The sequence below is a fragment of the Stegostoma tigrinum genome, chromosome 35, assembly GCF_030684315.1.
Source record: "Stegostoma tigrinum isolate sSteTig4 chromosome 35, sSteTig4.hap1, whole genome shotgun sequence".
NCBI lineage: Eukaryota > Metazoa > Chordata > Chondrichthyes > Orectolobiformes > Stegostomatidae > Stegostoma > Stegostoma tigrinum.
Window position 1 is genome coordinate 21,172,096 of NC_081388.1, and position 21,866 is coordinate 21,193,961.

At 47.3% G+C, this 21,866-nt stretch overlaps 1 protein-coding gene across 11 annotated transcripts; it reads left to right on the forward strand.

Moving 5' to 3' along the window:
• The first annotated feature begins 1,202 nt into the window (after positions 1-1,202).
• Positions 1,203-21,567, forward strand: dnase2 (deoxyribonuclease II, lysosomal). 11 transcript variants are annotated; one of them, XM_048522112.2, is made up of 8 exons: positions 1,203-1,664; positions 3,601-3,689; positions 10,172-10,284; positions 13,712-13,877; positions 15,497-15,572; positions 17,245-17,406; positions 18,263-18,460; positions 19,636-21,567. In XM_048522112.2, exons 3-8 carry the CDS (start codon positions 10,172-10,174, stop codon positions 19,992-19,994), a joined length of 1,074 nt encoding a protein of 357 aa, XP_048378069.1. In that variant the 5' UTR covers positions 1,203-1,664; positions 3,601-3,689; the 3' UTR covers positions 19,995-21,567. The 11 variants fall into 11 exon arrangements, with proteins under 11 accessions (XP_048378069.1, XP_048378074.1, XP_048378076.1 ...); XM_048522117.2 differs by having other exon boundaries at positions 3,601-3,664; XM_048522114.2 differs by lacking the exon at positions 1,203-1,664 and adding an exon at positions 3,308-3,497.
• The last annotated feature ends 299 nt before the right edge of the window (positions 21,568-21,866 follow it).

Genomic DNA, 21,866 nt, shown 5'->3' on the forward strand with positions numbered 1-21,866 from the left:
AAAGTCTTATCATATATGATTATTGTTTAGGAATTTGAATTTTAAAGTAGAGTTAATGGAGATTTTAGTTTGAATTCTGTGGAGGTAACTTATTTCTTTAAGAGATCAGAAAGTCATTTTTGAACAGAGAATTCAAACATTGTTTCCACGAATGCCAATGACTTAAGCTAAATTACTAGATAGACTGCCCGGGCAGTTAATGAGTGAAACATTTATGAAGTTGAAATTTAATAGCATACAGAAAGGTACGCAGGACCCACAATCAGATGTCAACCGGGCATAGCCTGGGGTTCTGAGTCCCTCGACCAGAGAGATTACTGCTGCACCACTGCCTCTCCCAGTAGCATACCTGCACTATGAGGTCTTTTCATCAATCTAATGTCCCAAAGGGTGGCATTATTTGTCACAATTTGAAAGGTTCATTGCTAAAACTGTGATTTTGGCAAACTTCACTCACAATCTCTCAATTGATAACTAACTTTGCACTTAAAATCTTGCTGATTTTGCAGGGTCAGAGACCAATAAGAGAATGGAGGAGTTTCCAGCACAAGTCCAGATGTAAGTTTCTCATGCGATGAGTAACGGTGAATGCAAGCATCAGTGGAGTGAATTCACCAGTGAAATTCATTGTGAGATCATCAGTGAAATCAGTGTTACTTTGAATTTAACAGTGAAATCAGTGTCATTGTGAATTTATCAGTGGAATCAGTGCCACTGTGAATTCATCAGTGAAGTCTGTACCCCATTGTGAATTTATCAGTGGAATCAGTATCACCATGAATTCATTAGTGGCAATCAGCAATACTATGAATTCATTAGTGAAATCAATGTCAATTTGAAATCATCAGTGGAATCAATGTTGCTGTGAATTCATCAGTGGAATCACTGTCATTGTGAATTAATCACTGAAGTCAACATCATTCTGAAATGATCAGTGGAACCAATGTAATTGAAGGGTTTCATCTGTACGTGCCCTAGTGTCACAGTCACCAGTAAAGTACAAATCATCAGAATCTTGATCACATTGCATCTAATTATTCAGTCTCTACCACAATTTTTAATGTATTTTTAGAAAACACTGATATTTATTGCTAATTCTGAAACACCCGAGTTGTTTGTGGGTTTCCTCATTTGTTTTTATACAGCTGAAGTTGCTACATCATTAGGCATTAACACCACAGTGTGGGTCAGGTTTCTGTTCCTCAGCAGCTTTGATGAAGCAAGCTGGAGATTTGCCTGTTTCTAACTTCTTCACTGGTTCACAAATAACCCGACTGAATCCTGTCATCCTGGTGGTGTGGCAGCATCAAACATTCACTCAACCTGAAGCCAAGGTTTCTGAGTGCTGCAGCTGTAACCCGGTTCAGTAATTGTGCAATATCTTTATGTCCGACGGTTTCAGTGTGCTGAACATGGATGGGAACCAGACACCGAAACCCAGGGGAACAGACACAATGAAGAATTAAAGACGGAGAGTACACACATGGAGGGCAACATGAAATCTTCCAACCTGACTCTTAAACTTGGAGACTTCACAAACTACAACACATGTGCTAGAGCGAAAACTAATCTCCTAAAGACTTCATTTTTCTGAACTGCATTTCTGACTAAATTAAGGTAGTGACCTTGGTGTGCTTCATGTGCGTCTTATAAAAGTCGACAGTGTAAGTTTTTAATCAATTCACCTAAAAAGTATTGTGTTTGTCACTTACATGCAAAGTTTTCTTGAAAATGTTGCGGTTAGCTTACCATTTCCGAATAACTTTCTGATTTTTTTATACCCAGCGGAAACCAAAATCCATTTGCCTTGCTCTTAAAAATCCAAATTCCCGAATGATAATAACATAATGTACATTTTTGTCATTCTGTATTCAGAAAAGTTTTGTAAAGCTTCACTCCTAACACCTGTAATTAGATTCCCTACAGTGTGGGACAGGCTCTTCGGCCCAACAAGTCCACACCACCCCTTGAAGCATCCCACCCAGACCCATGCCCCTATAACCCACACACCCCTGAACACTACAGGTAATTTCCCATGGCTGATCCACCTAGTCTGCACAGCTTTGGACTGTTGTAGGAAACCGGAGCACCCGGAGGAAACCCACGCAGACACGGGGAGAATGTGTAAACTCCACACAGTCGTGCGAGGCTGGAATTGAACCCGGGTCCCTGGCACTGTGAAGCTGCAGTGCTAACCACTGAATCACTGTGCCACTCTAATGTAAAATGTTTGAATGAAATAAAGTTTAGAACACCTTTGTGTATCTTTTGTTGCTTTTATTCATTAATGGAATTAGGACATTGCTGGCCAGGCAGCATTTATTGTCCATTCCTAATTGCCCAGAGGGCAGTTTAGAGTCACCTTTATTGCTGCAGGTCTGGAGTCACATGTAGGGCCAGACCAGGTAAGGATGGGAGTTTAATTCCCTAAAGGACATTAGTGAACCAGATGGTTTTTTTCCCTGACAATCAACAATGAACTCACAGTCATCATTAGATTCTTAATTCCAGGCATTTTCATTGAATTCAAATTCCACCATCTGCCATGGTAGGGTTTGAACCTCGGTTCCCAGAATGTGATCTGGGTCTCTGGATTAACAGTCCAGCAATAATACCACTAGGCCATTGCCTCTGTCATAGAGTTAGAATGTTTGAACAAATCACTGACTGTGCTGCTGTACCTGATATGTTGAATGGAATATTCTACTGTTGGCAATGATCTATCGTGGAATCGGAGAGTTTTCAGTTGGCTTTGCAGGTTCCTTGCAGTCTGGGCTGTCTCCTAAACATCTGCTGATTAAATGCACCATGTTCGTAACCTTTGCAGAGCCTGTCCCTCGGACTGAGCAAACGTTTGCGCTTTCAGAGCGAATCTGGATGCTTGAACGGTGTGAGTTCACCTCCAGTATCTGTCCTGTACCTGTCCAGTAGGTGGTGCTGTCGCCTAAGTCAGATGGTTACAGGTTTGAGCCTTATCCAGGGACAAAGCTGACACTGTAGTGCAGTGCTGGGGCAGTGCTGCTTTGTCAGAGGCGCTGTCTCTCAGATGAAATGGTACACCAAGGCAACTTCCTGTCCTCTTGCCTCAATGTTAAAGACACTATTTCAAAGAAGAACTGGGGCAGGAAAGTTCCCCACTGCTGTCACAGCCAACAATTATCCCCTGAACAACATCAGACAACCAGTGACCTGTACATTGGTGTGTGGGGGAGCTTGCTCTTCACAACTTGGCTGCAGTGTTTGTGGAATAATAAAATTCATGCAACTTGTGATGATGTAACTGATCACATGACTCTGATATCGGGAAGAGAGAACTGGTCCAGATTGAGAGGGAGGTTTTAGACACTGCAATGGAGAGTTATGTTTGAGAACTGGGACAGCACAGTCTGGAGCTGGAGGAACACAGCAGGCCAGGCAGCATCAGAGGAGCAGGAAAGCTGACGTTTCGGGTCTGGACTCCATTCATGCCTGTTTGGAGGAGTCCAAATCTTTCTGCTGTAATCAGTAACTTGCACATCATCACAATTGACAGAGGATAATTTTTTAATTATGGGAAGTGAAACTTTGTTTAGCCTCATACTGACATATCCTTTCTGCCAGCCCTTTCAGTTCAGAAGCTGAGCCGACCAGGAGGACGGTGTGTCAACGAAGCACTTTTACGGAAGTGAGTTTGCTCGCTGAGCTAGAAGGTTTGTTTTCAGACGTTTCGTCACCATTCTAGGACTTTTATTTTCTCAGAGTTAACCTTTCAGGCCTGGTGACCTTTCCTCAGAACTGGACCCAAAACATTAACTCTGAATTTTTTCTTCACAGATAATGCATTACCTGCTGAGCTTTTCCAGCAACTTCTGTTTTTGTTCCTGATTCCCAGTTTTTTGGGTTTGTTTTTAGTTTTGTTTTCTCATTGTGTGAATATCTGACACTTTGTGAAGCCACACCTTTCGAGACTCAGAGTGAAACAGGCTTCTGGTATTTCAACTTGTTTAAATTGCTCCCAATTCTATCTCAGTAACACGCAGTGCTCTGCAGAGATTCATCCGTTCCAAGCAGAGAAGTGAGTACGAAACATTGTTTCATGCATGGAGAAAGCTGGAGAAATCCCTCAAACAGGGATCTAACTTGTCTTGTTGATTTGATTTATGCTGCTATTTGGTTCAATTCCAACTTCCCCACTAGAGTATAAAATGGACTCTTCCAAACAGAAGTGAATGTAACCCCCCTGCCTTGTGACACACTGTGAAGTATTTAAGAGAAAGGGTTTGCACTGGGTGCTAACTTTCTGATGATGAATGCATTTTAACTTGTGCTGAAGGCTCAGGCTCAGGCTCAGGCTCAGCTGTGAAAACACAAGTCAGACGCTGAGTACATGAGGGCTGGAACTAAAGTTCAGAGACAACGACTGAGGGAGAGGGAGATCACAGGGACCTGGTAATCCAACTGCGACAGAGAAACTGTGTGTGTGTCTTTGTACTGTCAATTATATTCCAGGATTCAGTGTCCTGCTCCTGCCCCACCGAACTCATCTCCACCTATCTGGACTCCATTTTCTCCCCTTTGGTCCAGGAACTCCCCACCTATGACCGTGACACCACCCACGCCCTCCACCTCCTCCAGGACTTCCAATTCCCTGGCCCCCAACACCTCATATTCACCATGGACGTCCAGTCCCTGTACACCTGCATTCCGCATGGAGATGGCCTCAAGGCCCTCCGCTTCTTCCTGTCCCGCAGGCCCGACCAGGCCCCCTCCACCGACACTCTCATCCGCCTAGCGGAACTCGTCCTCACACTCAACAACTTCTCTTTTGACTCCTCCCACTTCCTACAGACTAAGGGGGTGGCCATGGGCACCCGCATGGGCCCCAGCTATGCCTGCCTCTTTGTAGGTTACGTGGAACAGTCCATCTTCCGCACCTACACAGGCCCCAAACCCCACCTCTTCCTCCGGTACATTGATGACTGTATCGGCGCCGCCTCTTGCTCCCCAGAGGAGCTCGAACAGTTCATCCACTTCACCAACACCTTCCACCCCAACCTTCAGTTCACCTGGGCCATCTCCAGCACATCCCTCACCTTCCTGGACCTCTCAGTCTCCATCTCAGGCAACCAGCTTGTAACTGATGTCCATTTCAAGCCCACCGACTCCCACAGCTACCTAGAATACACCTCCTCCCACCCACCCTCCTGCAAAAATTCCATCCCCTATTCCCAATTCCTCCGCCTCCGCCGCATCTGCTCCCACGATAAGACATTCCACTCCCGCACATCCCAAATGTCCAAGTTCTTTAAGGACCGCAACTTCCCCCCCACGATGATTGAGAACGCCCTTGACCGCGTCTCCCGCATTTCCCGCGACACATCCCTCACACCCCGCCCCCGCCACAACCGCCCCAAGAGGATCCCCCTCGTTCTCACACACCACCCTACCAACCTCCGGATACAACGCATTATCCTCCGACACTTCCGCCATTTACAATCCGACCCCACCACCCAAGACATTTTTCCATCCCCACCCCTGTCTGCTTTCCGGAGAGACCACTCTCTCCGTGACTCCCTTGTTCGCTCCACACTGCCCTCCAACCCCACCACACCCGGCACCTTTCCCTGCAACCGCAGGAAATGCTACACTTGTCCCCACACCTCCTCCCTCACCCCCATCCCAGGCCCCAAGATGACATTCCACATTAAGCAGAGGTTCACCTGCACATCTGCCAATGTGGTGTACTGCATCCACTGTACCCGGTGCGGCTTTCTCTACATTGGGAAAACCAAGCGGAGGCTTGGGGACCGCTTTGCAGAACACCTCCGCTCAGTTCGCAACAAACAACTGCACCTCCCATTCGCAAACCATTTCCACTCCCCCTCCCATTCTCTTGATGACATGTCCATCATGGGCCTCCTGCACTGCCACAATGATGCCACCCGAAGGTTGCAGGAACAGCAACTCATATTCCGCCTGGGAACCCTGCAGCCATATGGTATCAATGTGGACTTCACCAGTTTCAAAATCTCCCCTTCCCCCACTGCATCCCTAAACCAGCCCAGTTCATCCCCTCCCCCCACTGCACCACACAACCAGCCCAGCTCTTCCCCACCACCCACTGCATCCCAAAACCAGTCCAACCTGTCTCTGCCTCCCTAACCGGTTCTTCCTCTCACCCATCCCTTCCTCCCACCCCAAGCCGCACCCCCAGCTACCTACTAACCTCATCCCACCTCCTTGACCTGTCCGTCTTCCCTGGACTGACCTATCCCCTCCCTACCTCCCCACCTACACCCTCTCCACCTATCTTCTTTACTCTCCATCTTCGGTCCGCCTCCCCCTCTCTCCCTATTTATTCCAGTTCCCTCCCCCCATCCCCCTCTCTGATGAAGGGTCTAGGCCCGAAACGTCAGCTTTTGTGCTCCTGAGATGCTGCTTGGCCTGCTGTGTTCATCCAGCCTCACATTTTATTATCTTGGAATCTCCAGCATCTGCAGTTCCCATTATCTCTTCAGTTGTGGACTATTTGTTTCTCTCCCCGTGTGGAATGCAATCTGACCTCTTAGTGGAGACTGCCCCCTTAGTGTTCCTGCTGTCCAATTGTACAGTCTCCTATCACCCCATCCACCTTTCTATTTCCGTTTAAAATGAACTTGCACGCTTTGATTACAATTTTGACCTGACAGGACTGCCTTTTCTTTAACCTGCAGCATTTGTACCTGGTACTGAGCAAATATATCGTTCTTTATAGAGAGGAGGAGAAGTGTTTATTGAGGCATCAGAGTGGGAAGGAAAACTCTAGTTATGTACCTCATGTCTGTCCATAGCTTTAGTTCGGTAAGTCAGTGCTGGACATTTATCTAGTTTAGTCCATCAAACAGAGATAATGGGAACTGCAGATGTTGGAGAATCCAAGATAACAAAGTGTGAAGCTGGATGAACACAGCAGGCCCAGCAGCATCTCAGGAGCACAAAAGCTGACGTTTCGGGCCTAGACCCTTCATCAGAGAGGGGGATGGGGAGAGGGTTCTATCAAACAGTTGAGCTTCCTGTGTGCATCCAGTTTATCTACCTTAGATTCCAGCATCTGCAGGGTCTTTTGGTCTCTAGTCTAGAGATTGTCACAGCTACAGATGCTAATGAGTTGATAGGGCTTTGCTAGCACTTTTTCAAAAGTATACGAGGTTGGGTAAATCTGCTGACAATCTTGTGCCTGTCCTGCTGTACTTCCTAGATAACAAAGTGTGAAGCTGGATGAACACAGCAGGCCAAGCAGCATCTCAGGAGCACAAAAGCTGACGTTTCGGGCCTAGACCCTTCATCAGAGAGGGGGATGGGGAGAGGGTTCTGGAGTAAATAGGGAGAGAGGGGGAGGCGGACCGAAGATGGAGAGAAAAGAAGATAGGTGGAGAGGAGAGTAGGGGTGGGGAGGTAGGGAGGGGATAGGTCAGTCCAGGGAAGACGGACAGGTCAAGGAGGCGGGATGAGGTTAGTAGGTAGGAGATGGAGGTGCGGCTTGGGGTGGGAGGAAGGGATGGGTGAGAGGAAGAACAGGTTAGGGAGGCGGGGACAGGCTGGGCTGGTTTTGGGATGCAGTGGGTGGAGGGGATGAACTGGGCTGGTTTTGGGATGCAGTGGGGGAAGGGGAGATTTTGAAGTTAGTGAAGTCAACATTGATACCATTGGGCTTCAGGGTTCCCAAGCGGAATATGAGTTGCTGTTCCTGCAACCTTCAGGTGGCATCATTGTGGCACTGCAGGAGGCCCAAGCCACACCGCGTACAATGGATACAGTATACCACATTGGCAGATGTGCAGGTGAACCTCTGCTTAATATGGAAAGTGATCTTGGGGCCTGGGATGGGGATGAGGGAGGAGGTGTGGGGGCAAGTGTAGCACTTCCTGCGGTTGCAGGGGAAGGTGCCGGGTGTGGTGGGGTTGGAGGGCAGTGTGGAGCGGACAGGGGAGTCACGGAGAGAGTGATCTCTCCAGAAGGCAGACAAGGGTGGGATGGAAAAATGTCTTGGGTGGTGGGGTCGGATTGTAGATGGCGCAAGTGTCGGAGGATGATGCGTTGTATCCGGAGGTTGGTGGGGTGGTATGTGAGAATGAGGAGGATCCTCTTAGGGCGGTTGTGGCGGGGGCGGGGTGTGAGGGATGTGTTGCTGGAAATACGGGAGTCGCGGTCAAGGGCGTTCTCGATCACTGTGGGGGGAAAGTTGCGGTCCTTGAAGAACGTGGACATCTGGGATGTGCGGGAGTGGAATGCGTCATTGTGGGAGCAGATGCGGCGGAGGCGGAGGAATTGAGAATAGGGGATGGAATTTTTGCAGGAGGGTGGGTGGGAGGAGGTGTATTCTAGGTAGTTGTGGGAGTCGGTGGGCTTGAAATGGACATCAGTTTCTAGCTGGTTACCTGAGATGGAGACTGAGAGTTCCAGGAAGGTGAGGGATGTGTTGGAGATGGCCCAGGTGAACTTGAGGTTGGGGTGGAAGTTGTCGGTGAAGTGGATGAACTGTTCAAGCTCCTCTTGGGAGCAAGAGGCGGCGCCGATACAGTCATCAATGTAACGGAGGAAGAGGTGGGGTTTGGGGCCAGTGTAGGTGCGGAAGAGGGACTGTTCCACGTAACCTACAAAAAGGCAGGTATCGCTTGGGCCCATGCGGGTGCCCATGGCCACCCGCTTTGTCTGTAGGAAGTGGGAGGAATCGAAAGAGAAGTTGTTGAGGGTGAGGACGAGTTCGGCTAGGCAGATGAGAGTGTCGGTGGAGGGGAACTGGTCGAGCCTGCGGGACAGGAAGAAGTGGAGGGCCTTGAGGCCATCAGCATGAGGAATGCAGGTGTATGGGGACTGGACGTCCATGGTGAAAATGATGTGTTGGGGGCCAGGGAATTGGAAGTTTTGGAGGGCGTGGGTGGTGTCACGGATGTAGGTAGGGAGTTCCTGGACCAAAGGGGAGGAAATGGAGTCCAGATAGGTGGAAATGAGTTTGGTGGGGCAGGAACAGGCTGAGACAATGGGCCAACCAGGGCAGGCAGGTTTGTGGATTTTGGGAAGGAGATAGAACGGGCCGTGGTGGGTTGGGGAACAATAAGGTTGGAGGCTGTGGGTGGGAGGTCCCCTGAGGTGATGAGGTCATGGATGGCATTGGAGATGATGGTTTGGTGCTTGGGGGTGGGGTCATGATCAAGGGGGCGGTAGGAGGAGGTGTCGGAGAGTTGGCGTTTGGCCTCGGCGATGTAGAGGTCAGTACGCCATACTACCACTACGCCTCCCTTGTCTGCAGGTTTGCTGGTGAGGTGGGTTCTTCCTCTCACCCATCCCTTCCTCCCACCCCAAGCTGCACCTCCATTTCCTACCTACTAACCTCATCCCGCCTCCTTGACCTGTCCGTCTTCCCTGGACTGACCTATCCCCTCCCCACCTCCCCACCTATACGCTCCTCTCCACCTATCTTCTTTTCTCTCCATCTTCAGTCCGCCTCCCCCTCTCTCCCTATTTATTCCAGAACCCTCTCCCCATCCCCCTCTCTGATGAAGGGTCTAGGCCTGAAACGTCAGCTTTTGTGCTCCTGAGATGCTGCTTGGCCTGCTGTGTTCATCCAGCTCCACACTTTGTTGTCTTGGATTCTCCACCATCTGCAGTTCCCATTATCTCTGATCACAATTACCTCCTGTACTTCCTGTTGTCCCTATCCTGTTTTGAGCAGTGAGTAACCACCACGTTGTGGTGTGGGGCTGGAGTCACATATACACTGAGATCAGGCGAGAGCAGCAGTTTCTGTGCCTAAAGGACATTGCTAAATAGATTCAGCAATTTGTGATATGTACACTGTCACTTCCAGCTCCACCAGCTTTTTGTTTCCAGATTGATTATTTATCTTCAAATAACCAAAGAGGTTAGCATTCTTCCACACTTTTTTGGATGTTAACATAGTTAGTGCCTTGCTGCAGTAGAATAAGATTTTACTAACATTGAAAAGAGTGGGGAACCAGAAAGCGATTTAGATCATGCTAACCCCAGATATCAAGGAACCACAGCTAAGGGGGGAAAGGGAGCGTTGATGGAGTAGGATGAATTTATTGGAGGTTGCTGCAACGATTGTTGAGTTTTGCCACAGTGAGCACCATGAATATTGATTGGAGGAGGAAATTCCAGCATGTTATTCTTGGATATTCTTGTTTTTCAGATGGCCAACTCCATTTACTGGTCTGTACTTGCTTGTCTGGCTGTTACCTGCTCTGTATATTTTGCTGCCTCTGACATTTCCTGTTACGATGATGATGGGCAGCCAGTTGACTGGTAGGTTAAAGCATTTTGTTCTCCCCATCAATAACTTGTTCAAATAAGCGCCAGGAAAACAGGAGAAAGTGACCTTTCTGCTCAGCACAGCAGAGAGGAACAGGTTCTGGCCTTGAAACTTTAACTCTTTCTTTCTCTCCACAGATGCTGCCAAACCTCCTGCGTTTCTGTTTCTGTTTCAGGAGAATGCCATTTGATTGTGTAGATCAGATAGCTCTATGGGGTTCACGGAACCCTAGAATCCCTACATTGTGGGAGGAAGTAATTTGGCCCATTGAGTCTGCACTGCCCCTCTGAAGAGCATCCCGTCCTGAGCTAGCTCCCTACCGTATCCCGTAACCCCACATCTACCTTGCCTAACCCCCTGCTAGCTTACATATCCCTGAACAGTATGGACAATTTCCCATGGCCAATCCACCTAACTGTGCGTCTTTGGACTGTGGGAGGAAACCGGAGCACCCGGAGGAAACCCACGCAGACACAGGGAGAATGTGCAAACTCCACACAGTTGCCCGAGGCTGGAATTGAACCCAGGTCCAGGGCACTGTGAGGAAGCAGTGCTAACCACTGAGCCACTGTGCCATCCAAAGGGGGATCAGCAGTTTATGATAGCTCAGATAGAAACAGAATAAATAGAGACCACATACAACGTGGTGACTAGAGAGATGGGGGTGTAGTGTAATGTCACTGGACGAGTCATTGAGAATGCAGGCTAATGCTCTGGGGATATGGGTTCAGATGGTAGAAGACAAACTTTCCAGTCTTTGTGAATATCCCTGTGTGTAAACAGTGAGAATGCTAGCCATACCCATGGACTGTGGTGACCAGCGGCATTGCCAAGATGGTGAAAGGTGATTGGTGGGACAGAGGTTCCACGTCTGTCTGTCACCTTACCCTCCCTGTCTCTAGTTACAACCCGTGCCTTGGCATTGCTGATAGGCAAAGAGAAACAGTGTTTAACGATGCTGCCAATAGCCAGGTAGCACTGGGAAATGACGACAGGCGTGGATTGGGACACAGCTGTTAACACAAACTGTCACAGTAACAGTGGAATAAAAACTGAGCAAACTGTGGATGCTGTAAATCAGGATCAAAAACAAAGTGGCTGGAAATTTCCAGAACTGTTCTGAGAAAGGGTCACCGGACCTGAAACATTAACTCTGTTTTTTTTCCTTCACAGATGCTGCCAGACCCGCTGAGTTTGTCCAGCAACTTTGCTTTTGTTCCAGAGTAACAGCAGAACTTGGCGAAAGCAGAAGTTCCACACTGAAGCTACATTTTGTCTCCTCACTGAGTGGTAGCAGGTCATCTCCAAGCACAGAGATAACAAAGTGTGAAGCTGGATGAACACAGCAGGCCAAGCAGCACCCCAGAAGCACAAAAGCTGACGTTTCGGCCTAGACCCTGGTGCTTGGCCTGCTGTGTTCATCCAGCTCCACACTTTGTTATCTCGGATTCTCCAGCATCTGCAGTTCCCATTATCTCTGTTTCCAAGCACTGACCACTTCCTCCTCTTCTTCCACCTCATTGAGGTTTCTGACTTTCAGTGACGTCAGCTCCATGTTCACATGTGACCGTTTCACTCGGTAACCGATTTGACATAATCTTGTTTTGTTGTTCAGTGGAGAAATGTTTTCTGGCAGTGTAGCAAAGAAGAGGGCTAACCTCATCCAGGTTTACAAAGCCATGAAGTGCATGGGTAAAATGGATGGCAGGTGTCTCTTCCCCTGGGTGGGGGTTTCAACACCAAGCAGCACATTTTTAAGGAGAGAGGGTTAAGATTTAAAGAAGTCAGAGGGGCAACATTTTTTTTTCAACACAGAACAGTGTGTGTGTGGAATGAACTTCCAGAGGAACTGGTGGACATGGGTACGGTTACATCATTGAAAAGACATTTGGATAGATACATAAATAGGAAACATTTGGACGGACGTGGGCCAAACACAGGTAGGTGGGACTAGTTTAGTTTCGGATTATGGTCAGCATGGATTCATTGGACTGTTTCCATGCTGTATTTTTTTTTAAGCAAATCCCCTCGAATTTGAGACTTAAATTGTCAGCAATTGTGTTTTGTCCTGCTGACTGGTGTGTTGGCTCAGATCCACCAATCTTTTCATGAAACTCATCCGTCAATATGTGGGTTTATTAACATAGAAATGCCGTGATCTTGTCTTTGTGAACCTGCTAACCAATGATAGTGACTCAGTGACATTTTTCACATTGTTTGTAATTATTATTTCCATCAGGGACAATTGAAGAGATGCTAAACGCCCAGCCAACACACCCAATACTTGGTCTATACTAGTCAGAATTAACTCTACCACAATTGTGACTTTAATTTCTGGAGTCTCTGCATTGGTTGTGAGCACAGACACAGTAGTAACTGATCCCAAGTGGGACTTTGATACCCTCTGCCCCGAGGATATGACACAGAATTAGCCTTTGCAAAGCTGCTTTACTGTCTCTGTACAGTGTCTTTCTGTTCCCACTGTGAATGTAGTCATATTCTGCACAATAGAAACTATGGTAATAAATATTACTCCAATGAAGCTTCCCTTTCTCAGAAAGATTGTCAATTTTTTTACCTGTTTTTGTGAGGTGTGATCCTGTGTTAGGATTTTTAAAAACAGATGGGTGTCTCTGTCAAGACCAGTATTTATTGCCTGTCCCTTGATGCCCCTGGAGAAGGTGATGTTGAGCTGCCTACTTGAAACAGCTGCAGTCCATGTGCTACAGGTTGACCTGCAATGCCCTTAAAGGAGGGAGTTCCAGGCCTATGACCCAGCGACCAGTCAGGATGGTATGTGGCTTGGAGGTGAACTTGCAGGGGTCGGTGGTTTTCCCATTTACCTGCTGCCCCTTGTCCTTCTGGATGGAAGTGGTATCAGTGTGGAAGGTGCTGTTTGAGGATCTTCAGTGAAATTCTGCAGTGCACCTTGTAGATAGTAGCTGCAGTGTGTACTGAGTGTCGGTGGTGGAGGATGTTGACTGGTGAATGGGATGCTGATCAAGCAGACTGCTTTGTCCTGGATAATAAAATGTGAGGCTGGATGAACACAGCAGGCCAAGCAGCATCTCAGGAGCAAAAAGCTGATGTTTCGGGCCTAGACCCTTCATCAGAGAGGGGGATGGGGTGAGGGTTCTGGAATAAATAGGGAGAGAGGGAGAGGCGGACCGAAGATGGAGAGAAAAGAAGATAGGTGGAGAGGAGAGTATAGGTGGGGAGGTAGGGAGGGGATAGGTCAGTCCAGGGAAGACGGACAGGTCAAGGAGGTGGGATGAGGTGGGTTGTGAGCTCCTCCTTATTGGGAATGCTGGAGTGATGCAGAGTTCCTTCTCTTCAAGCACACGCCACCTTTGATGTTAACGTTTGTCTCCTTACTCTCCGACCCTCCCTCTCCCCACCCACCCACCCATCTGCTTTCAGGTTCATTGTTTACAAGTTACCCAAACATGTCGGTAAAACAGGTTTACAATACATGTACATGGACTCCTCAAGCAATGGCTGGAGAACTGGGAATCGATTGATTAATGACACAGACCGAGCTGTGGGAGGGACTCTACAGCAGCTCTATGAGAAATCTAAACAGCAGGTAATTCAAGCATTGTTTTGGTTGTTTGACTGTAAGGGTTGGGGCAGTGTAACACATTTGCACTCAAATGTTAACCAGCCCAGGGAACTGAATTCTGATATTTTTCACGGTGGATTTGAGAATCGTTTGCATTTACATAGCACATCACCTCCACTGTCTCCATAAGACCATTGGACATAGGAATGGAAGTAAGGCCATTCGGCCCATCCAGTCCACTCCACTATTTAATCATGGCTGATGGGCATTTCAACTCCACTTACCCGCACTCTCCCCCAGCCCTTAATTCCTTGCAAGATCAAGAATTTATCAATCTCTGCGCTCTGTGGCAGTGAATTCCACAGGCCCAGCACTCTCTGGCTGAAGAAATGTCTCCCCATTTCCGTTCTAAATTGACCCCCTCTAATTCTAAGGCTGTGCCCACGGGTCTTAGTCTCCCCGCCTAACGGAAACAACTTCCCAGCATCCACCCTTTCTAAGCCATAAGTGTCTCGAAGCACTTCACAGCCAGTGAGGTACGTTTTGGTGTGTAGCCACTGAAGTAATAAAAGGAACGTGACAGTTAATTTGTGCACAGCAAGCTCCCGCAAACATCAATCTGATAATGATCAGATAATCAGTTTTTATAGGATTAAAAGTGTTCAGATCTGAGCAAGATCGCCCCTCCTCTTCAATGAAATAATGGCCTTTTGATCTTTTATCAACTCCATGCAAGAGGAAGGAATGGTTTAATTAAAAATGGTACACATTTGAAGATTTGTCCATATCTCAGGCCGGTCTGGTGTAATGCTCCATAAGGTCAACCAATCACTGAAGTCTAATTTATTGGTCAGTGCATTGAGTATAGGAGGACGTGTTGCAGCTTTACAGGACATTGGTTAGGCCATTTTGGACAACTGCATTCAATTCTGGTCTCCCTGCGATAGGAAGGGCGTTATGAAACTTGAAAGGATTCAGAAAGGACATACAAGGATGTTGCCAGGGTTGGAGTGTTTGAGCTACAGGGAGAGGCTGAATAGGCTGGAGCTATTTTCCCTGGAGCACCAGAGGCTGAGGGGTGACCTTACAGAGGTTTATAAAATCGTGAGGGGCATGGATAGGGTAAATAGACAAGGTCTTTTCCCCAGGGTGGGGGAGTCCAAACCTGAGGGGCATAGGTTTAAGGTGAGAGAGGAACGATTTAAAAGGGACCTAAGGGGCAACTTTTTCACACAGAGGGTGGTAGGTATTTGGAAATGAGCTGCCAGAGGAAGTGGTGGAGGCCGGTACAGTTACAACATGTAAAAGGCATCTGGATGGGTACATGAATAGGAAGGGATTAGAGGGATATGGGCCAAACGCTGGCGAATGGGACTAGATTAATTTAAGATATCTGGTCGGCATGTACAAGTTGGACTGAAGGGTCTGTACTGTGCAACTCTATGGCTCTGGTCCCCCCAGACATTCTCCATTTGTGGTCAAACATCAGTGCTTAAATAATTATTCCATGGGACGTCGATGTCATTGGCAAGAAATATGCTTACACATAACATAAAATACAATCAAAATCCATTTCAGTGTTGAAATTTGGAATTGCTAAGGAGGGATTGCTATTTTCATTATCCTCTGCTTTGTTTTTCCAGAGGGACCAAGTGGCATATGTCCTCTACAACGACCAGGTCAATGCCACCCTGACCAGTTATGGTGGACATACAAAAGGTAATGAACAATGCGTGGATTGTGGAGCTTCCTCTCAAGCTCCAGGCCAGAAGCAATGCTCTGACAGCTATGGCAAGGGCTTGTTTTTTCCTGCCTCCACTCTGCATCATTATGTATCCGCATGGAATTTGTGACTAAATCAATGTTTTCTCGAGCCTGCTGTTTACCATCCCTTGTTTCCATCCCTGATTAAGGCTGAAAAATACATCCATGGTTTTGTTACCTCTGAGCTTGACTGCTAAAGGACTCCTTGGCCACCTCTGGAATTCCGCAGTCCAAACCCATGACCACTTCCATCTCGAAGGTCAAGGGGCAGCAGATACATGGGAACACCACCCCCTGCAAGTTCACCTCCAAGCCACACACTACCCTGAGTTAGAAACATAGAACATAGAACAGTACAGCACAGAACAGGCCCTTCAGCCCACAATGTTGTGCCGACCATTGATCCTCATGTATGCACCCTCAAATTTCTGTGACCATATACATGTCCAGCAGTCTCTTAAATGACCCCAATGACCTTGCTTCCACAACTGCTGCTGGCAACGCATTCCATGCTCTCACAACTCTCTGCGTAAAGAACCTGCCTCTGACATCCCCTCGATACTTTCCACCAACCAGCTTAAAACTATGACCCCTCGTGCTAGCCATTTCTGCCCTGGGAAATAGTCTCTGGCTATCAACTCTATCTATGCCTCTCATTATCTTGTATACCTCAATTAGGTCCCCTCTCCTCCTCCTTTTCTCCAATGAAAAGAGACCGAGCTCAGTCAACCTCTCTTCATAAGATAAGCCCTCCAGTCCAGGCAGCATCCTGGTAAACCTCCTCTGAACCCTCTCCAAAGCATCCACATCTTTCCTATAATAGGGCGCCCAGAACTGGACACATATCGCTGTTTCTTCAGTGTTGCTGGATCAAAATCTTGGAATTCTCCCCCAATGGGCATTGTTGGTCAGCCAACAGCAGGTGGACTGCAGCAGGTCAAAAAGGCAGCTCATCCCCACCTTCTCAAGAGTAACCAGGGACAGGCAATAAATGCTGGGCCCAGACAGTGGTGCCCACATCCCACAAACAAATTTTTAAAAAATGTACCCATTGTCTTCATCCATCTTTCAGTCTGTTCAGCCAATCTGATATTCAGTGTTCAGATTTCTACATGGTCCTCCTTCCTCTGTCGATCTCTCAATCTGCTCCTCCAGCTCTACAACCCTCTACAATCACAACATTCTTTCGGTTCTTGTGCAGCATGTTCATTTTTCTACCTTGATCCACGACCAGACAGAAACAGAAATTGCCGGAGACACTCAGTAAGTCTGGCCACAGCTGTGGAGGGAGAGTCCTGAATAAAGAAATAGATATATATGTTGACCTTCAGAACAGGTCATTGGACACAAAACATTAACTCTGTGTCTCTCTCTCGCCACAGATGCAGCCAGATCTACTGAGTTTCTCCAGCAATTTCTTCTGTTTTTGTTTGTTTCAGTGCCCAATACAGTTTGATGCTCCTCTGCCATGTCCAGGGGCATTTGACTCTCTCAAGGTTGCTGCTGTATTCTGTACTTTTTCAGTCTTCCCTTGCCTTTGAGCCAAGACTAGAGTAATTCATGCAGTGTCAGTTGGACTGTATGAGCACTAGAAGTGTGTACTGATTAGTGCACTCTTTATTCTCAGGAATTGTCCTTTTGGATGACGTACGAGGCTTCTGGTTGGTTCACAGCACTCCGTTCTTCCCACCCAGAACTGACCAATCCTACAAGTGGCCACACAACGGAAAGAAAAACGGGCAATCTTTCCTGTGTGTTACCTACCGATATGACCAGTTTAAGGACATTGGTGAGAGAATTACTCAGCAGACGTTGCTGCTTTCCCTTCAAGATAATGTAAAGCTCCCTTGTTTGTGACTGTTAGCGATGGCACAGACTGGCATGGCTCCTCAAAACTGTCAATTTGCTCGTTGACCTGGGTTGTGCTGTACTGGAAATAGGTCAGTCAAACTCCTGGGTTATCTCTTCCTTTTTTTAAGTGGTTGGTTTGCTCAGTTGGCTGGTGATGCCAACAGTGTGGGCTGAATTCGCACACAGGCTGAGGTTACCAGAAATGACACCCCATGTCGACCTAACCCCTCACCTGGGGCACAGTGACCTCCGGGTTAAACGCCCACCAGTCGCCTCTCCCCTGTTACTGAGCAGCCCTATTGTCTGACAGGACTATAGTAACTTCACTTTTTTAAATTATTTTTTATACAAAGTATTCAGTCTAGATTCTTAACCAATTTCATTGGGCGCAGTTTAGCCCAAGAGGCCTGGGAACAGGGGATCTCCTGACCCTGTAGTGACAGGATCCTGCTGATGCTCCTGAGGATAATTGGTGAATGCGTTTTCAGAGAGAAAGGTGAGAATGTGGAACCATTGGTCACAGAGTGCTCAAGGTATAGGGCTGTAGGCATGTTTAGGAGGAAGCTGGATAAACACATGAGGGAGAAAGGGTGAGAAGGATAAGCTGATGGGTGTTCGAAGTGGGGTGGGTGGTGCTCATGTGGAGTGTGGGCTGAACGGACTGTCCATGTGGATACAGACTCAGGAGCTGGCACCTAATTCCTGTGAAATATCAACCTTCCCAACCTGAGGGAAAAAGAAAATGTTCTGAATCTGAATTGGGCTTAAATTTCTTTTTTACAAAATCCTTGCAGGTACACAGTTATTGTACAACAACCCTCATGTCTACGATCATTCGATCCCGCCCTCTTTCGCCAAAGACCTGGTCAACCTCAACAAGGCAGCGACTGGCGAAAGGCTGGAGAGGCCCCCCTGGCAGAGTAAGGTCATTCTCTCGTCAGCAGCTGGGAAACTCTTCACCAGTTTTGCAAAGAGCAGAAAATTTGGAGATGGTATGGTACTCGTCACTGTCTCTCTCTCTTTCTCCTTGATTTTCCTATTCTGCCCTCTCTCTGAAATAATCTTGGGCATTGGCTGCATACCCAACTGTTCTAGGAACTTGCTGTTTAAACCTGTCCCGTTCCTTTAGAAGTCGATTCAATAGACATCTTCGTATGCTGGCTGGATGTAAATGAAATGTGTGGGGCGGTGGGAGCAGAGTAATGGTGTGGTCTGATAGGAGACAACGTAGGGGTGTTGGCTGTTCAAGTTCCAACTGAATCTATGGCCACCACCTCCCTCAGCCTGCATGTTCCATATCCCAATAACCCGCTCAGCCTACAGAAGGGAAAAAGACTCGCTTTCCTGCTCCTCTGATGCTGCCTGACCCTGCTGTGTTCATCCAGCTCTACGCCTTGTTATCTCAGATTCTCCAGCATCTGCAGTTCCTACTGCCCCTTTGTCTTTGCTCTGTTCTTTTGCGCACCACCTTTTGATTAGTGCTGCTCTCTGCACCTTCCTGTCAATGGAAACAATTTTCCTTCTATCTAATCTAGTAAACTTCTGTATAATTTTTGAACATTTCGATTTAAACGTCCTCTTTGACCATGTGCGCCTTATGGAGAGCTCTCAATGCTGATGCACATAACACAGCAGCGCCCTGCAAAGTGTCGCCAGATGAGCTGGTGGAAGCAGATACAACAGCAGCATTCGAGAAGCACTGTTCCTGTGCTGTATTGTTCTTTGTTCTTTGTATAATTGAATGTAACTGGGGAGTTTTCCAACAGTTCTAACACGAGCTATTTAATTCCAGTTTCCTCTTTGCATCCTTCAGGTCTAGACACTAAGTCTAACCCTGATTAGAGGCTGGCAGGAAATATTGTATGCAATTTTGTAGAATGTGCAGCATAGAAACAGTCCATTCAGCCCATTGGATCCATACAAGTGCATGTGTGAGCCCTGACCACCCTTACTCCATCTCACTCTATCAACATACCCATCCATTTCTTTATCCAGTATTCATCCAGCTCCCTTTCAATAGATTTGTTATTTATTTCAACCACATTCTCACCGTTCACTTTCTTTCTCCTGCTTCGATTAGTAAATGACTGTTGTATATCGAGGGCCTGATTGGAAGAGGTAGAGATCTCATTGTTGACTGCTTCATGAACATTTCCTTGTATTGCAGATTTATACTCTGGCTGGGTGGCAGGCTCCTTTCAGAGTGATCTGTTGGTTCAGACCTGGCCAAACTCCGCGCACACTCTCCCATCCAACTGCACCATGCCGTACTCAGTGTACAATGTGAAGGTCATTACATTCAGCACGTACACTAGCTTCGAAAGCAGCATGGATCATTCCAAATGGTGTGTGACAAGGCCAGGCTCAGGTGTGAAGTGGACCTGCATCGGCGATATCAACAGAGACCAGGCGCAGGAGCACAGGGGCGGTGGAACTGTCTGCACTGATGATCCAGTCGTCTGGGATTCTTTCTCGAGCCTGGTCACGTCCTGTGAGTTCTGTGCGTGCACTTGCAGTGAGAAGTAAAGCAGGGACATGTGGGCTGGGGCTCGGACTGTGGCTTGAGAGTAAATACACAATTGTTCATTTTTACTTTGCTTTTGCAAGTCTGAGTTTACGATACTGTTTGTAGATCAGTCCATAGAGAGAACTTGCTGCCTTCTCACCCAGCCAGCTTCAGATCCAGGCCTTGTCCAAGATCCCCCACAAGCAGGCAATCATCTCTCAATCTTTCTTTCAGTTCAAAGTCTCGAATATGATACAAATCAAGCTCTGTCCTACACTCTGCAGTGGCTGGAAGGATCGTGTGGCCACTATTTTAACGGAGAGTGGGAGATCACCCCCAGTGCTCCGGCCAATATTTATCCCTTGATCAAGCTGAACCAAATTATCCAATCATTGTTGGTTGTAAGAGCTTGCTGAGCACAAATCTGCTGCCAGGTTTCTCATGTTATAACATTATAACATTTTAAGGTCACGCGGCATGTTCTAGAAATGCAAGTCATCTCTCTCATTACCTGGTTCCGGTTAGTATTCTCCTGTTTCCTTTTTCCAACTTTTGAGCTTTGAAGTGAAACACACACATCTGGCTAAAGGATTGCACGGGCTCACATCTCCCAGCTGCAGGAGAGTGTCCAGAGGGGATACTGATCCAATCAAACTTGGTACGAATTCTGCTCTTACCAACTAGTATCTTCCTCCACTAAAAATGTGACACCACAAAGCCCCACAGCTCCATGTCTATTCCCTTGCAGACATAGAAACATAAAAGGAATTGCAGAGCAGAGCACCCAAGTCACTCAGCAGCAAGTTCTGGTGTGCCTCTCTCTTGTTTGTCCTTGCTTTGCTTTGAGATCGCTGGCTTTTCTGTTTGAGTGCAATACTGATGCTGGAAACTCTACAACAGTTAACATACTTTCATATTCCCAAAGCCTGTCTACCATCCACAAGGCACGTCAGGAATGTGATGGAATACTCCCCACTTTCTGCAGCTCTGACAACACTCGAGACGCTTGACACCATCCATGACAGAGCAGTATGTTTGATTGGCACCACAGCCATGAGCATCGACTCCCACCATCCTGATGCTCAGTAGCAGCAGTGTGTACTATCTATAAGATGCACTGCAGAAACTCACCAAAGATCCTCAGACAGCTCCTTCCAAACCTGCGACCTGTACAACCTGGAAGGGCAAGGGTAGCAGACATGTGGGAACACCACCCCCTGCAAGTTCCCCTCCAAGCCACTCACCATCCTGACTTGGAAACATATCACCTTTTCTTCAATGTTGCTGGGTCAAAATCCTGGATCTGCCTGACCAACAGCATTGTGGGCCAAGTTACAGCCCATGGACTGCAGCTGTTCAAGAAGGCAGCTCACCCCCATCTTCTCCATAGGAGTTAGCCATGTGCAATAAATGCTGGCCTAGCCAATGAGGCTCACATTCCATTAAATAATTTTTACAAGTAGATTTATTGGATGTTGTTGTCCACATGCAGGCTACAGTAAACTGTTTAAATTATAGCATTGGCTCTCCTGAATCATCAATAAATTAAACACTGACTTTGTTACATAACAGAATAAATCCTTTTTAACCTGATGTTTCTACCCTGGTTTTACCGTCTATTAACTAAGTTTCGAATGTACTGCAGTATTGATGCATATAGCACGTACAAGGCACATGCAGGAAATCCTACAATCACACAGTACATAAGGAGGCTATTCAGCCCATTGTGCCTTGTGCTGGCTCTTTGAAAGTCCTCTCCCTATAGACTGACTTCCCCTGCAATTTCCACTGTTCTTGCTGCCCTGGCAAGTGTTCCTGTTTCCAGTACCACTCAATTCCCTTTTCAAAAAGATATTCCTTAACTTCCTCCACTACGGTGGCATTTTGGTAAT